This window comes from Syngnathoides biaculeatus, chromosome 4 (assembly GCF_019802595.1).
Source record: "Syngnathoides biaculeatus isolate LvHL_M chromosome 4, ASM1980259v1, whole genome shotgun sequence".
NCBI lineage: Eukaryota > Metazoa > Chordata > Actinopteri > Syngnathiformes > Syngnathidae > Syngnathoides > Syngnathoides biaculeatus.
In genome coordinates, this window is record NC_084643.1 from 2,452,263 (window position 1) to 2,469,185 (window position 16,923).

At 43.2% G+C, this 16,923-nt stretch overlaps 2 protein-coding genes across 5 annotated transcripts in view; one reads left to right on the plus strand and one right to left on the minus strand.

The window, feature by feature from the left end:
* Positions 1-14,481, minus strand: part of LOC133499693 (rasGAP-activating-like protein 1) — a 27,424-nt gene extending 12,943 nt beyond the window's left edge. Inside the window, exons 1-12 of one of the 3 annotated variants that reach the window (XM_061817975.1) lie at positions 14,206-14,481; positions 9,525-9,581; positions 7,376-7,489; positions 6,996-7,057; positions 4,855-4,984; positions 4,444-4,525; positions 4,224-4,364; positions 4,061-4,152; positions 3,472-3,589; positions 3,179-3,332; positions 1,399-1,463; positions 239-351 (exon numbers count right to left, since the gene is read on the minus strand). In XM_061817975.1, the coding sequence (XP_061673959.1) occupies positions 239-351; positions 1,399-1,463; positions 3,179-3,332; positions 3,472-3,589; positions 4,061-4,152; positions 4,224-4,364; positions 4,444-4,525; positions 4,855-4,984; positions 6,996-7,057; positions 7,376-7,489; positions 9,525-9,581; positions 14,206-14,300 (1,223 nt within the window). In that variant the 5' untranslated portion in view covers positions 14,301-14,481. Of the gene's footprint in view, positions 1-238; positions 352-1,398; positions 1,464-3,178; positions 3,333-3,471; positions 3,590-4,060; positions 4,153-4,223; positions 4,365-4,443; positions 4,526-4,854; positions 4,985-6,995; positions 7,058-7,375; positions 7,490-9,524; positions 9,582-9,818; positions 10,140-14,205 lie in introns of those variants that run through there. The other 2 variants (XM_061817976.1, XM_061817974.1) reach the window with 2 other exon arrangements.
* Positions 10,323-15,332, plus strand: dgcr6 (DiGeorge syndrome critical region gene 6). Of its 2 annotated transcripts, XM_061817978.1 has the most exons (6): positions 10,323-10,455; positions 10,561-10,713; positions 12,335-12,495; positions 12,950-13,050; positions 14,492-14,632; positions 14,739-15,332. In XM_061817978.1, exons 2-6 carry the CDS (start codon positions 10,610-10,612, stop codon positions 14,814-14,816), a joined length of 585 nt encoding a protein of 194 aa, XP_061673962.1. In that variant the 5' UTR covers positions 10,323-10,455; positions 10,561-10,609; the 3' UTR covers positions 14,817-15,332. The 2 variants fall into 2 exon arrangements, with proteins under 2 accessions (XP_061673962.1, XP_061673961.1); XM_061817977.1 differs by having other exon boundaries at positions 10,374-10,713.
* Positions 15,333-16,923: the final 1,591 nt, after the last annotated feature.

Genomic DNA, 16,923 nt, shown 5'->3' on the forward strand with positions numbered 1-16,923 from the left:
TCCCTGCATGTCATCATCGGGAGACGTGTCAGGGGGGCTCATGGCAGTTGCCAGGCAACAGCCATCCCCCACTTCTTACATTCTTTTTGGTTTAATTCTCAGTTTCATGTACCGGTAGTCCTTTAAAGGACAAAGAGGAGAGGAAGTGTGCGTGCTTATATATATATATATATATATATATATATATATATATATATATATATGAACACTGCTTTGTCATACTAAGAGTCAGAATTACCTCGTGTGATTCAGGTCAATCTTACTGGGGTCCAGTTCGATGTACTTCTTCTCATCAAAGATGCGGTTGATGATGGGCTTCAACACTTCGTGTAAATACAGCATGCCAACAGCCTGACAGTGCATGAAACCATGCGTGTTTTCAAATTATGTACTCTATATTCAGTGGACTAAAATCATCATCTCTGCAATCTTAGTACCCAAATTGGAGCTGTATCGTTCATGTTGAAGCTGCTCGGCCAAAGTTAGCCTAGCCGAGATCGCTAACAACAAAAACCCGTCTCTATTCTAATATTTAACTGAGCTGAACTAATATTGAATATCAAACATTAGTACTTACATGACCGGCAAAACCTACGTTTCATTTAGAAAGAGGACCATGAGTACTTCGTAGAAGTTGGGCAAGTAGAAACATGAACTTAAGCTTGCTTATAGGCCCAGACTACTTAAGCTTAGCTGGCTAACAACGAGACGCGTTTGTGATCAAACCGTGCTGTAGAAGAAACATCGAACGTGAGTAACTTCATAACTTGTACGACGAGGGCCGTGAGGACTTATAGGAAATGTAACAAGTCTTATCATAGTACATTTTAGTACCCAAATTGGTGCCGTAACAGTGGAGAGGCCGGCCATGATGGACGGATTAGAGACGGGGGCACTGAAGAAACAACAGGAAGCAGAACTGGATGTGGCAGAAATGAAGATGCTGGATTGCAGGCTGGATAGGATTAGAAATGAGCTCATCAGAGGGACAGCCAAAGTTGGATGTTTTGTAGACAAGGTTAGACAGAGCAGACTTCGATGGTTTGGACATGTGCAGAGGCGAGAGCGTGAGTATATTGGTAGAAGGGTGCTGAGGATGGAGCTGCCGGGCAAAAGACCGAGAGGAAGACCAAAGCAAAGGTTGATGGAAGTTGTGAGTGAGGACGTGAAGACTGTGGGTGTTGGTGAGGAAGATGCACGAGATGGGCTTAAATGGAAAAAGTTGACACGCTGTGGTGACCCCTAACTGGACAAGCCGAAAGGAAAAGAAGAAGATTTACTGTATATTCAGCGGGGAAGTATGTGTGTCCGAATAATTATTTTTTTTAAAAAAGTCGTCTCTGAAAGACTCATAAGTACTTGCAAACATGGAACAAGACCAGAAGTGAAATGACTCACCTTCATAAACTGCTCCATGGCTTTGGACGCAAGGGAGTTGGAACGAAATAAAGTATTTGGATCAGCTATGATGGCAGAAAGACAAACAAACAAAAAAAATATTCATGTAAATAGAGATCCTTGCACAGACGATGAAGCAACAAGAAATGATTTTGGCTATATGACAACATTGTCCTACGTTCCAAAAGGATTTGACGCAATTTTGTTTTGAGGGTTTGTCAGCGATCCAACCCACATAATATTGTATGGTCCTGATAAAGCGGCTACTGATTGCCATTCCCATGGAAACGTGGAAAAAAGCTCATCATCTCAAAGTAAGCTAAGAGTATACGAATGCAGTACGAGAACACAACTCTGTGTGAAATACGCACCGAGCAGCCACAACATTAGGCACATTTGCACAATATAATGATTTCCAATACAGGAGTCGTATAAAATATTCTACCTTTACAAGATAATAAAGTGTATGATTGGCACAACATGAACACATTCTCTTTGTCACGGCAGATTATTTGATACAGCTGAATTGAATATTTTTATATTGTACAAGACAGGTGGTCAGAATGTGGCTGCACGGTGTCCGCGGACATGTGATGTGCGGGCGGGCAGAAGCGTGACGAATGCAGACCAGAAAAGATTTCCCTCTCATCGATGGAGCTTGACCTTCCCTTCCAAAGACTATGACGCTCGCCTGAAAATCAATTCCTGGAGCGAGCTAGCAGGGATGTCCCAAACTCTGGCTAAAAACAAATAATGACTCATGGAGATCAAGATCTCTCTAACAAAGCTGGGTTGTCTAAAGTCACGTTTTTTCCAGTGCAGTCCGCACACGTGCAGTATTTGCCTTTTCATTGTAAAAGGTTCGAAGGTGTACTGGAGTACCCGATCTGTGTTTTATCTCTCATGGGAATTTTTCCATTTAGTGTACGTCACCGGTGTAGTTATCCTAACTGACGCTTCCACGCCCAGTGATGGAAACACGGCGCGGATCAGGGTTGACTCTTCCAAACTGTATTGTGATGAAACGTGGTATGTTGTATACAAGCCACCTATGACAACTCACGGCCCACCACATGATTTTACTTGGCCCACGAAGCCCTACCGAGTGTCAATTTCAATTATCCATCCATTTTCTTTGCCGCTTATCCTCACAAGGGTCACGGGGAGTGCGGCAGCCTATCCCAGCTCTCAAGGGGCAGGAAGCGGGGTATACCCTGAACTGGTTGCCAGCCAATCGCAGGCCACATGGAGACAAACAGCCGCACTCACAATCACACCTAGGGGCAATTCAGTGTCCAATTAATATCGCATGTTTTTGGGATGTGGGAGGAAACCGGAGTGCCCGGAGAAAAGCCACGCAGGCACGGGGAGAACATGCAAACTCCACAGAGGCGGGGGCGGGATTGAACGCGGGTCCTCAGAACTGCAAGGCCAATGGTTTACCAGCTGAACCACCGTGCTGCCTCGATTTCAATTATTGTCGTAAAAATCTGTACAATAATTTCAAATTGTCATGCATCATAAATGATAAAGTTGAGATGTTGCAAGCATTTTTGTGTTACCAAACATGAATAGTTGAAAAAAAAAAACATTACCCTTGATTTATGATTCCAAAAGTAGATCATAAATTGATGATGTAAATACGATTGAGACTATTAAATATCTGTTTTGTCTCACGGTCATAACGGCCCTCTGAGGGAAACCGGAACCCGCAATGTGGCCCACGAGAAAAATTACAATGAAAGAAAATGTTTCGTTGTCGTTATGAATTGCGTCTTACTGGTATGGTTGACCTCCTGGGTGTTGAGATAATCTAAGAAGGGAATCACAAGGCCCTGACCCAAGTAGATCTTCACCAAGGTCATGGCCACGTCTTGCCGGCTCTCGACCGTAGTCACTTCCTCCAGCATGGTAAGCGCACTGCTGTCCTCAACCTGGTAAGACGACACATTGTATTGTTTGTTTGTTCTATCAGTCATTTTTTTTCCTGAAAAAAGTAGCAAAGGAAAACGAATGAGACCACAAAGAATGATTGACGACACATGTGAGCGCTTTGGAAAAACAGCCGCTAACCTCAGCAGGGGAGATGACCGACTCAACCAAAAGGTCAATGAGGGGCTGATAGTACGACGACGGCAAAATCTGATCCTCCACCAAACGCACCTTCAGTCGCAGTGCGCCCAACTTGCCACTGGACACAGGAAAGGAATTTCAATTGAGGCACGTAAAAACAGGTTTGACGTGTTGCATTTGTAATGTTAAATGCGTTTCTGTGAGGGTGTTCATCGGAGAACTTGAAAAACCTCCTTTTGAAAACCCAGCTGACCTTCATCCACACAGGAAAACTCTTTTACGATTGCTGCATTATTGTTTGTAAGATAATGTTTTCTATTTTTATCGACCTATCGTGATGTAACCAGCTGAGCTCCATTTCCGTTTGCATGTTTTCTGTGATTGCATTTTACATTGTGGGGGACTAATAAAAAAAAAAACATAAATGCAGCATATTTGCACCAATGAGGTGTGTCGGCACAGTATGCCAATGTACCGTATGTGCCTCCGCCATATACACAATGAAGATACTAACAGCCAAAAGTCCAATATTCACCGGAATGTGATCAAACTGAACAAAGACAAACAAAAGCGAAGTCAGAATCCTCACTTTGCATCCACCTCATTGTTTCCCAAAGGAAGCAAACGGAACCAGCTCTCCAATAGAGGACTTTGGTGTAAACAAGCAGAAGGGATTTCGACCTGCAGAAATCAAAACACTTGAAATGAAAGGAACGAATTGAAGTTTGAGCCGTTTGCGGCCGGGTCCTCACCTTTCCCAGAAAGTCATTTTTGCCCACCATGTCCCAGTCCCAGACCTCCACAACGACAGTGCCCTCCTCACTGAGCTCCTGCGGATCCAAGTCCAGCTCCAGGGTCTCTCCCCAATGCGGGAAACGGGTCTTCTTGATAATCTGAAATCAAAACCGTGTGACTCAAGATCACCTTTTTATTCCTCCTCCTGCACATTGTGAACATGAAGACAGAGCTCACCGAGGTCTCTGCGCTGTGGTTGTTGTAAATAACTCTTGCAAATGGATCCGAGGTTCCTGAGATGTCTCTCGGGGCCAGGTCCCTGACATCAATAAACCAACAGACATTTTTGTTGTGACACACAGCCGCGAGCGGACTAAACTACTTCCGGCAACGATAACAGAATTTCATTTGGAGCCGGAATATTTGCAAGGACATGATCGGATAAAGCGATGTCGAGCCGCGAGTGACGTGCTTATTAGCGCCCTGGCTGAGGGGGCGCGGGTAGACAGCACCCGCAGATGGGGTTCTGGGAGGTGTGAGGGTGCTATGTTGACTCAGGCAGCGAGAGTTGAGGCCCGCGGCGTGATGATGGTTGCACAATGTAGCTTTATCAGGAACAAGGATGAAGAACTGTAGATGATCCCAAACCTGGCTTCCATCACGTCACATCGCAGGATCGTCTTCTCGGTGCCTTTCAGCAGTTGTAGAGTCAAGTGGATCTCTCCTTGGACTTCTTCATTAGGATCGACCCTCGTCAGGTTTATCCAGCTGTCTAGAGCTGACCACACACACGTGACATTAGTTAGTCCAGTAACTTCCAAAAAAATACATAATAGGTGTTTACGCGGTATCTTTTGCAGTAAATAGTATCAGACATAGAGAAGTTAGAAAATCCGATTGCCAAATCATCTTACAACTAATGCAATATTGAATTAATACGCTAAAGTATGAAGATCTTTTTGTCACCGAGACACATTTCAAAACTCTCAGCACTCCCCCAAACAAAACTGTCACAAAAAGTATGACTGTACTGTATTCTGAAAAATTGATGATCTCGTCTCAATGTTCTCACAAATGTACATATTTGATGTGAAATCTGAGCCTTTCGAACATTAAATTATCATTCTGTTCGATAGAGCTCGTGCACCTATGTCACCGAAGTCCCGTGACTGGCCATATTGCTGGTCAAGCTAAGCATTGCTTAATTGCTAAGTCGGTTGGAGACGAAACGAAAATATGTCTTATAGCACGACGCCCAGAGTTTTGTCCGATACCGTTAAACATTTAGAAGGTGATAATAAATGAAGGTACATGAAAAAATGAGAGACACTTGGCATAGAGGACCCATATTTAATGCCGAAGTTGTTTTCGCCGAGAAGAAATTGGACTGTTAACACACTTCCACTTGTGTTTGACAACTGGACCTACACATGGAGCTAATGAGTTAAGTCGTCGAGAGTTACACGGAAGAGTTTGAAAGCGTAGAGAAGTCTGGATGCAAACAAATACTTCGTTGCTGGATTTTTTCTCAACGGGGGAGACGGTTCGTGAACGCGGAAGTGTGTTCGGCTACACGTTAACCTTTGCCAAAATCCATGGATCTTTTCAGCTAGTATTCAATCCAAATACGAATACATAATACAATGCATTCAATACAAAGAAAATAAACCGCTGGGATAGGCTTCAGCCCCCGTACACGGAAGCGTGTTGCGGCCACACGTTAACCTCCGTAAACTTCTGTGTGACCGGTGCTTTATTTGCTTTTTTTTTAAATACGCATTGGACTCATTTGAGAACAAAACATCTGTCAGGGGGAGGTTTACCGAAGTTTAACGTGTGGCCGCGACACGCTTCCGTGTACGTTGGAGACGACTCCCTGTTGTTGGGGTTTTTTTTTAAATGCATTGTTCTCAAATGAGCCAACTTGGCAATTTTAATACTTCTTGGGAATATGAGATTGAGAAGAATAATTCCTACCTGAAATAAGTGATTGCTACGCAATCGTGTGTATTTGGTTGGGCACCACCCATCACGATTAATTCCCGAAATCCATCGATCTTTTCTCGTCTTTTCAGCTGGTATTTTATAGAATGACCTCTTTGAATATCTGTCTCATCTGTTGTGACAACCAACAGCACAACAAGTCTCCGGGATTTGTGTATATTCTGCTCCGGTTCAATGTCCCCCCCCCCCCCCCACACTGTCGAGCAGCTCTTTTTTTCGGCAATATGGCGCCGTGAAAATGGAGACGTCACGTGCACGAGCTCTATTTGAATAGCAACAAGTGGGTTCTTTCCACCTCCCATTTAGTGGAAGAACATTTTTCCACTACATGTCACTAGCATGGGTGGATAAACAAAGATAGCTGCATATTTGGTGGTAAATAATTTTTGCAAAAATAAAATAATAAGAGGGAAAATGGATAATTTCTCACAGCACACCTAATCTCTCGGAACAGTGGTTGAGAATCACTGCTGTTTTCTTTTTATCTTCTCTCATACTGATCTGTTTCTACGTTTCCCCTTTTTTTTGAAAGCCTTGCATAAAATTGCTTATATTTTCAAAGTAAAGATTCAAAAATAGCATCATTTTTTAAAATCATGTTCTTGCATGTTGGCTTCTGTTTTCTGTGTTGCACATTTAAAGTAATGCTGTCGCTGTAAATATTTTTCAAGATTATACATGAGCGAGCACAGCGGGGGAAGGGAAAGAAAAAAAAAAACATTCCCAGACTGATGTCATGTGAATCCAGGACCATTTAACCTCTGAGCTGGTATCGTGCGTCATACCTTTAGCTTGAGATCCAATGGCTTCTTTGGTCAGAGAAATCTTTCCAATAACATCATCGTGCCTGTTGAAGAAAAAGCTTGATGAGATGCAACGCAAACTCGAATAAAAACCGTCGATAGGCCTACAAGACTAACGGTGTTGAGGATGAGAGGTTAGAAAAACTTTAGGCTGGCACCATGCACTATGTTTGTTTATCCTGAGTCTGTGGGGTCTTTTGCACAACACGTAAAGTCAACATGAGACACGAATCCGACTAAATCACGAGTTAAGCCAAGCAAACACTGAAGCTTGTTTAGACCATCATACATCAAATAAGGAACCGCTAGTCAAATGAACGACTCGTGTGGAGATTTTGAGTTTTTGGGATCGATGCCTTTACCCAATAGTATCCTCATCCATGACATGGAAGGAGAGTGAATGGAAACCCGTTGGGAGGTGCAGTGTGTACTCCTCACCCCAGAAAGGATTGAGGTTCTTCCACACCGTAGCGGTCCTGAAAAGAAAAGTCACACCAAGCTTGCCAAAGAGTACCTGCAGTATTACCACACCGCGGCACGAGTGTGTGTGTGTGTGTGTGTGTGGAGTGTGGACACAGTAGATGCCTGCATATCATTCACATATTAGAAATTACAAGAAATGTCAAAGCACATTGTAAGAATTTATTTCATTCAGAATGTCTCAACATGTTAATTAAAGGGAAATTCCAGTGGTTTGGATCAACAATGTACCCAATAGGTCATGTAATATGTACTGTATCTTGACAATCTAATGTTAATCCTCTCCTATTTAATGGTGTTTTGAGAAGATTTTTATCGCGGGAGACATAAGTGAGTAAACAAAGGCCCCCGGAGCTCCGGGCCGGCAGCCGCGGATGGTTCTTCGGTCGGGAATGAGGCGGAGACTGACGAGCGAGCTCCAGCAGCGGGCCACGAGCTGAGCTTCCAGGTGGCGGAGACCGTGAGCCCCGGACACCGAAGCTCGGCTAAAGGCCTCCGCCGTCGCCGAAGCTTGGCTAACGGCCTCTCTGGACGTCAAAGCTCGGCTCGCGGCCCGCCTTTCATTCAGGCTCCTCTGGCATGGCCGCGAGCGAGCTCCGGCTGTAAATAACGTTGAATATCCGGATGGTTCTTCGGGCGGAATGACGCGAAGTCTGACGAGCGAGTTTCGCTGAGTGGCAGGGCCGTGTGCGCTAGCTTCCCATCCGAAGAACCATCCGAATATTCAACATTATTTACCGCCACAGGTTCAAATCTGTTTGGAAGTATTCCTCCGTCTTCCCGATCAACCGATGCTGCTATTTCTTCATCAGATGAAGATAAATCCGAGAAATCGGCGCTGGGCATAATGGTGTCCCGTGTAATCGAGCCTATGGTGCGGCGTGTAATACATTTCATGTGACTCGCCAAAATGGCGACGCCCATGAAAATTCGTAATTGTCGATAAAAAATTTCTCAAACCACCATTAAATGAGAGAGGATTAACATTACAGTGTGAAGATACAGTACATATCACATGACCTATTGTTGATCCAAACCACTGGAATTTCCCTTTAAGACATTCCCAACTGCAGCAGATCCGGATAAAACTTGCTTTTGAAAGACTGGCAGATAGAAATAAGTGCTAGGCTATCTTCGAAGGCACAATTTTCTGAGATCGCATCGTGTTGTCGCGGCTGCAAGTGACGATATTGCATGCCCTCGCTCTCAAACACAATCGCTGCCTGACAGAATTGATGACTCAAAATAAACAGCGTGGGCCGGACAACAGAATCGTTCGAGAAAAGACACTTGTCGCTTCATTTTCAGCTTTTCAGTGAAACTATCATCAGAGAGGCTGCAAAGACTTGCGTATTTTGAGTCGACAAATGTGGAAGAGTTCTCATAAAAAATAAAAAAATGTAAAAAAAAACACCTGTTAGAGAAAGGGCTTGAGGCAAGGGAGTGAATAAGCAGCTTATTATTGTGTAATTTTTTTACACACATTACATTTCATGTGACACTCCCGGTAATAAATATTTGATCGGGGTGGAAAATAGAATGCGTTACGAAGTAAAGTCGTGAAATCTACAAACATGTACTGAACCGGGAACATCATGAGTAAACTGAGATCGTCAAATTCTACCAGATGGAACAATTGCCACTGAGTTCATTGAGCTCAAGTTCTTTTTTAGAATCCCACTGCATTGCGCTGAAAATCACAACATGCGGTGGACAGTGCGTAATTTAGCGCTCGGAGAACAGAACCGAGAGAATCAGTGACAACGGGTCGGTTCATGTCTCCAAAGCTGCCGTGCCTCCATCAACTGGACGCGTGCAATTCCTGGTGCATTCTCTCCATGGTTACCTGCGGGTCTTTTAAAGGCCAGACCCAGTATCAGGTTCTCTGGTACAGAAGGGGCAACGGTGTTACGCCCCCACCAGCCTGATCAAAATATCTCGGCAAGTGTACAGATCACCAGGTGCGGTGGGGACATTTGGTACAATGAAAAACAGCAGATGGGGGGGAAAAAATGACAGATTGAGACTCACCTGGCCACGACTTCATTGTCAACTTTTACTATGCAGTAAGGATCACTTGTTCCAGACCTTGAGATGGCAAGGAAAAAATATATATGACAGCAGTAAATATCATGTATGATGGGGGTGACTAATGAGCATGCAACCTTCATTTCCAGCACATCTGTATTTATTTTTCAAGCAATCAAGTGTCTTGGGACTTTCTGAAGCGGGAAAAAAAAGCCCAACATATTCCTTTGAGATAATATTCCATGAACATAGCGCAAAAAGCACCTGCCCTGTATAAAAAAAAAAAAAAATACTCACACGTCTTTAGCTGGGAGGTTCCTGCCCTCGACAATGCGAAAATATAATGAGGTGTTTTTGGCCATGTTGTCGACGACTAAGCTATGGATCCAACGGTCCCATGTGCGCCGTCTTCGTCCAAAGGTTTTGGTCCCCCCCCTTCTCTTCATCACAGCGATACACGCGTGCGCGCACCCGCAGCGGGCCACGCACGCGAGTGTCCAGCAGCTTGTGGAGCCACGGCGGGCGTGGGCTCGCTCGGGTCTAAAAGCTGTACAAATTTTACGAGAATTCATTTGGTGCTCCATCACAGACTACCAACCCAATAGGCGCAATTAGAAATTCATTACTATGTTTGATATGTTCCCCCCCCCCCCCCCCCACACACACACACACACAACGTCCCACTGCTGCTGTGCTGGTGCGCTTTTATTCTGGTTAATTTACATACTGTACACCACGGTGTTGACATAAGGAAATAAACAGGCTAGACACGTATTGCGTTATTTTCTTTGTTCAGAATGTGCCACCTGGCGACTTCTTGGAGCGACTACATGGGCGGTTTAAATTTCATTTCCATTCAGGCAGCTTGAAGGCCAGCACGCTGGGGTCCTCTCAGCCAGTAGAAGCTAGCATAAATTGCGAAGAGAATATCTCGGTGAAAAATTCACTTATTCGATATTGTGGTTATTTGTTCCATGCCAAATCTCCTCCCTTAGGTAACCAAATATTCTCCGTGATATATACTCCCCCCAAAAAATAGTTCGAATTTAATTGTTGGACAAAGGCGCTGTGTGGATGCCAAATGGACTATGGACTGCTATGCCCCAGTAAATGACGGTGATTCGGCAAAACAGCAGGAGCGGCATTACTACCTGTTGTCAGAGCTGCAGAACTTGGCGAAAGATTTGCCGAGGTGACTTTAACCCGGATGAGAACGTGCGATATGCATTGACTTGTGTTATGGAAAGTCGTTTGAGCTTTTATGCGTTGTTATTGATATCCTTCTTGAGGTCTATTGACCATTATTATGTTCCTTAATTGTTTTCAGCAGTACTGTATAAGGTAGTTCACTTCTTGTAACGCGAAAATGTCTGACGAAAAACATGTTTCCCCTGCTGCATATTTCTGCACATTGTCAAAGCAGTCCTCCCATTCTAATTCTTGTCACTAGAATATATTTTTTGGCACATGCCTACTAGTTTGTCTCACTCGTGTTACTAGTGGAGCATAGTAGTTTAGTTGAGGTTGAGGATAAGCGGTTCAGTAAATGGATGGATTTAGTTGTTACTCGATGGCCAATAGAGCTCGTGCACCTACTTCACCGAAATCACGTGACTGGCCATATTGCCGGTCAGACAAAGCATTGTTCAATGCTAAGTCTGTTGAGACGAAAGGAAAATATGTCTTAAAGCTCGACGTCCAGTGTTTTGTCCGATACCGTTAAACATTTAGAAAGTGATAATAAACTAAGGTACATGGAAAAACTTGAGACATTTGGCATAGAGGACCCATATTTAATGCTGAAGTCGATGTTTTCGCCAATAAGAGATTGGACTGTTAATTCGCTTCCGCTTGTCTTGGACATCTGGATATATACATGTATCTGGTGAATAAATCATCGAGATTTACACACAAAAGTTTGAAAGCGTATAAAATTCTGGACGCATATGAATACTTCGTTGCTGGATCTGTTCTCAACAGGGAGACTGCTCGTGAACGCGGAAGCGTACTCGGCTACACGTTAACCTTTGGCGGAATCCATCGATCTTTTCAGATGGTATTCAATGCAAATACCAATGTTTAAATAAATGACCCCTGGTAATACACAAACCACATTCGTTAATTATGATTTGAAAAAAAAAAAAGAGGGTGGGTAGTCAGGCTCCAGCGTACACGGAAGCGTATTGCGGCCACAAGCACACCTACCTCTAAACCTCTCTGTGGAAGTTTGTTTTAATTCGCACTGTTCTCAAATGAGTCAATTTGGCATTATAAATACTTCGTAATTTGAAATTCAGAATAATTCCTACCTGAAATGAAGTGATCGCTACACAGGCGTGCGTATTTGGTCGGGCACCATACATCACATTTTATTGCCGAAATCCATCGATTATTTCTGGTCTTTTCAGCTGATATTCTATTGAATGATCTATTTGAATATCTGCCTCGTCTGTTGTGACAACCAACGGCACAACAGGTCTCGGGTATTGTAAATATTCTCCTCTGGTTCAATGTCGAGCAGCTCTGTTCGACCAGCAACATGGCACCATGAAAATGGTGACGTCACGTGCACGAGCTCTATAGTGGCCCTTGTAGTTCTATGAATGTGCCCGAGTTGTGCTACTAGTATGCTAAATTATTACTAGTCACAACAACAAAAAACGTGGACACTAAGCTGGATATCAAAAATATATAATAAAAATGCTTAAACAGCTTTTCTTACAGACTGTTTTCACTGCTGTTATAAGGTCATCAGCAGTCTACTCCAACTATCGTTAGAAAGTACTTGTGACTACCGGTTGTGCTTTTGGCAGCTCCTTCCAGCAACGCCTGTCCTACAATACACTTGGAGACCTGGCTCTGGCCCTCATAGATGGAACAGTTTATGAGATCGTGCGGGGGCTCCTGGATATTCAGCACCTGACAGAGAAAAACCTTTACAGCCAGAGGCAGAAGTTGCACTGTGAACACCAAGGTTGCTCCTCTTTCCCAACCTTTGTCACACAATATTTTTATTTTTAAATCTCATGGAACACCTCCAAACAAAATAAAATGTCAAATAGTCCAATATCCTGAAACCATATGGGTTGGTCCTAGAAAACCAATTAATTTTTATTCCTCTCACTTGATATGACACTGGAAAAGATAGATGAACAAAGACATACTTTTTTATGTTAAATAAATATGGCAACAAGTTTAGGACCATTTGAGTGAAACTATATACACCCAATGATCTCTAAGAACCCCCAGCACAGTGGTTGGTAATTATTAAAATGTGGAAAAAGTGAAGGTGCGAATAATTTTTTGACGCTATAAAAGCCAACTATTCCGCGAGTTAAAGTAAAAACTGGCATAACTTTAAATCCGTAAACCTGTTTGGATGACTATTTGCAAAATACACACTTTTATACATTTGTTTTCTTGTGCAGCCCTGAAGCAAGATATAGCACGGAAGCACAAAGAAGCCCTGCTGTCATGCAAGTCTCACAACCTGGCACTCCTCAAATCAAATCAGCAAGCTGAACAGGAGGTAAGGGGTAGAGGGGGGGGGGGGGGTGACAATCCCGTGTACCCTAATTCCCGGCCGACAGAGCACACCAGGTTATATGTCTCACCGAGTACATTTGTAAAGGAAATACCATTTGGTACATGCATACGTCGCAGCTGTGTAAAAGCCGCAAGCGCCCACATTGAAACACGAGATATTAGAAAGAAAGATGGTACACAGAGTTTAACGCTAGCGCGACTCTAACGCTAGCGCCGCGCCAGCACTAACGCTAACAGGGCCAATTATAATAAAACTTGCCGGTAAATATCACCTTGACACGCCAGTAACACAGCAGGAACATGCTAGCACAGCGCTAACAGGGCCGGTAAAAGTCACTTCCTCGGCACATATATTCCACCGGTCTCATTCTTACCTTTTCCACTGGAGTGCCCCCTGGCGGCCGTTAGAATAAAATGCACAAATTAGCCGCATCACAGCGTAAACCGCAGGCTTGAAAGCACGTGAACAAAGTCGCGGCTTGTAGACCGGAAATTATGGTACGTTAACCGTGTGTGGCCGTCCCTCCCGGGGCCGTTGCAATCTCTTCACTGGCGCTGGTCGGGCTTCATTTAGTCAGAAAGAATTCTCCATTCAGATCAATTGAATTTGGAATACACTGTAGGGGGGAAGAAGACCACCCCGCAGTAGGCGTAAATTTGAAAGAAAATAATCAACTGTAAACATATCGTAATTCCCGACCTACAGAGTGCACCTGGTTACAAGCCTCACTGAGTACATTTGTAAAGGAAATACCATTTGGTACATACATAAGCCGCAAGTGCCCACATTGAAACACGAGATATTTACAAAGACGGTACACAGCGAGTTTAAGCACTAACGCTAACAGGACGGTTAAAAAAAAAAAACATACCAGTAAAAATCAGTGCGACACAGCAGTAACACGCTAACAGGCTGGGACCGGTAAAAGTCACTTCCTCGGCACATATATTCCACTGGGGCCTCTACTCCCCAAGAGCGGTTTCGTCAGGAAGGGCATCCGGCGTAAAAACTGTGCTAAACAAATATGGACGTTTATCTGAGATGACACGAGATTTTTACAAAGACAGTACAAAGAGTTTAACGCTAGTGCTAAAACTAGCGTGGCGCTAGCTCTAAAAACTAAACGGTAAAACTCACTTTCTCGGCACATATATTCCACTGGTCTCACTCTTGCCTTTTCCGCTCGAGTGCCCCCTTGTGGCCGTTGGACAAAATGCACAGATTAGACGCATCACCGCAGAAACCGCAGGGTTGAAAGCGTGTGCTAAAAAGTCGTGGCTTATAGTCCGGAAATTATGGTATATTAATGACTCCTAACAAACTTCAAATTGTATATCACTTGCGGCTTTTATATGAACGTTTACAAAGTATGTCATCATAAAGCTTTTCCTTTCTATGAATTGTTTTTTGTTTTTCTTTTCAGGCGCTTGAAATTCGTGTGCGGGAGGAACAGAGAATGATGGATAAGAAAATTGTGTCTGAGATCGATCAAAAAGTTACAGACCAACAGAATACTTTGGAGAAGGCTGGAGTTCCTGGTTTCTACATCACTGCAAATCCCCAGGTGTGCAGCTAATCACGAATATGATGATTGATAATCCTACAAATTGGTGAAATTGCCCCTGACTGATCACCTGCGTGGGTATTATTATTTCCCCCTCGTTACTCAGGAGCTGACAATGCAGATGAACCTGCTGGAGTTGATCCTGAAGCTTCAACAGAAAGAGTCCCAGTCCGGGTTTTTCTAAGATGCAACATAAGGCATGACAACAACAAAAAAATACCTCGATGACATTTAAAAAAAAAAAAGTGCTTAAACCCCGCATTATCATCGGAAAACCATCAAGTTACTTGAAAATAGATGCATTTGAAATATGGGACATGAACGTGTGAATTGTGTCCCTGAAATCATTTTTTTTCACCCACTGGCAACGTGATGGGTTCTTTATGGGAACTTGAAGATCCAGAAAGATCAACCCAAGCAAATACACTTAAATCTGGAGAGGTGCTTTTGGATTTAGGATGGAAGAGTCTGACAGTGCTTGTTTTGATCTGATTGCATATTTGCGACAATATTAATTCAGATGCACTGTACTTTATGAGCACCCTTGCTTTGTTGTGGATTGTTGGGATTTTTTTTTCCAGACCTTGATGGAGACGGGACCAACTTGAACAGATGTTCTTGATTAAAGTTAACTTTTTTGTGTACATACTGAATACAAAATTGAAAAATTATTTTTCAACATTAAATATTTATAATACAACAGTCCATCTATCCATGCATTTTCTTTGCTGCTTATCCTCACAAGGGTCACGGGGAGTGCCGCAGCCTATCCCAGCTGTCAACGGGCAGGAGGCGGGGTACACCCTGAACTGGTTGTCAGCCAATCACAGGGCACATCGACATAGACAACAGTTGCACTCACAATCACACCGAGGGGCAATTTAGAGTGTCCAATTCATGTTTCATGTTTTTTTGGGATGCGGGAGGAAACTGAAGTGCTCGGAGAAAACCCATCCAGGCACGGTGAGAACATGCAAACGCCACACAGGCGGGTCCGGGATCGAGCCCGGGACCTCAGAACTGTGAGGGCCAACGTTTCACCAGCTGAGCCACCCACAACAGTCCATGCATGAATGAAATGTTTTATGTGTGGGTCAAGTAACTTTTTTGAAATTCATTTAAACCAATGTTTCACATAGGCATTCCCCACTTGAGGAGACTTCAAAATTATTGAATATGACTATTCAATTACATGATTTAATATCCGATTAAGTGAATTCTGAAGGCCAAATACTTTACTTCCGCTGAAGACTGAAAACCTTTGGATTTGGTATTTGCATCACTGGCAGAAAATGTAAACAAATAGATTGATTTTAAAAAAGTCATTTTTAATCATGTTTAAATTACCCCTAAAAAAAATAATAATCCCGCGCAACCTACAAGTGGCGGAGATAAATCGAGTGTGCAGCCGAGCTAAATTGACAACCTAAGAACAAAACCGTCATGTGGATTGTAAAACATTTTCTCACAGTTGTGTATGGATTTCTTGTTTAATTTTATTTTATTTTATTTTATTTTTTCTTGGAGTAATTTAGCAAAATAACAACTGGTTTGCTTGCATTTTAATTGTTTCAACCCTCCGGCTTTTTTTTGTGAGTGTGTGTGTCAATAATTTTACACCGCACAATATTTTTTTTACCTCTTCAGTTTCCGTTTTTACGCTAGTCTCTAGATAGTTTGAGCTCTCGTTTCATTGATAGCCACCTGAAGAAATGGTGAAAAACTGAAACGCTCTCGCTACAATTCAGTACTACTTAGTTCCCAGCTGTTGCTAATGTTTTCAGCAAGTTTCCAAACGTATTTTTGACACCAGTGTACTCATGGCTCAAGCCCATAGTCTGTTTTTGTAAATGCCGTGCGATAATTGAAGGAATTGTTCCTCGTGATGCAGTTTTTCTTTTCTCTCTTCTGTCAGCTGCCCTTATTGCTTTGTGCCCAAAGGCAGTCCTGTGATCTCCATCTTTATTACACCTCTAACTTGGGTAAACGAAGACATTTGTGGTGTTTGTTGAATTATTCAAGGCGATGGGACACACCTGCATTGCCGCAATAAAGTCTGACTGTCACACGTATGCCCCAATACTTGTGAATTCAAATTAAAGGTACAAAACCGGGTGAAAAGACCAGGAAAATTTCTAGTTTTGTTCCGATGGTCGAGCAACGATGTGTTCGGCAACAAATAAGGAATCGGTCTCATTGTTTCGATAGATATTTTTCACCTGATGTCGTGAGTCACATGACTTTTGTTCACCACGCCCACTGGACGGCAAAACTACAATATAACTGGCCGG

Excerpts from the sequence above, each read along its gene's own strand:
- dgcr6 (XM_061817978.1), top strand. The coding sequence starts at position 10,610 with ATGGACTGCTATGCCCCAGTAAATGACGGTGATTCGGCAAAACAGCAG. Across the intron at positions 10,714-12,334 it reads TTGGCGAAAGATTTGCCGAG|CTCCTTCCAGCAACGCCTGT; the intron begins GTGACTTTAACC and ends TGCTTTTGGCAG. Across the intron at positions 14,633-14,738 it reads ACATCACTGCAAATCCCCAG|GAGCTGACAATGCAGATGAA; the intron begins GTGTGCAGCTAA and ends CTCGTTACTCAG.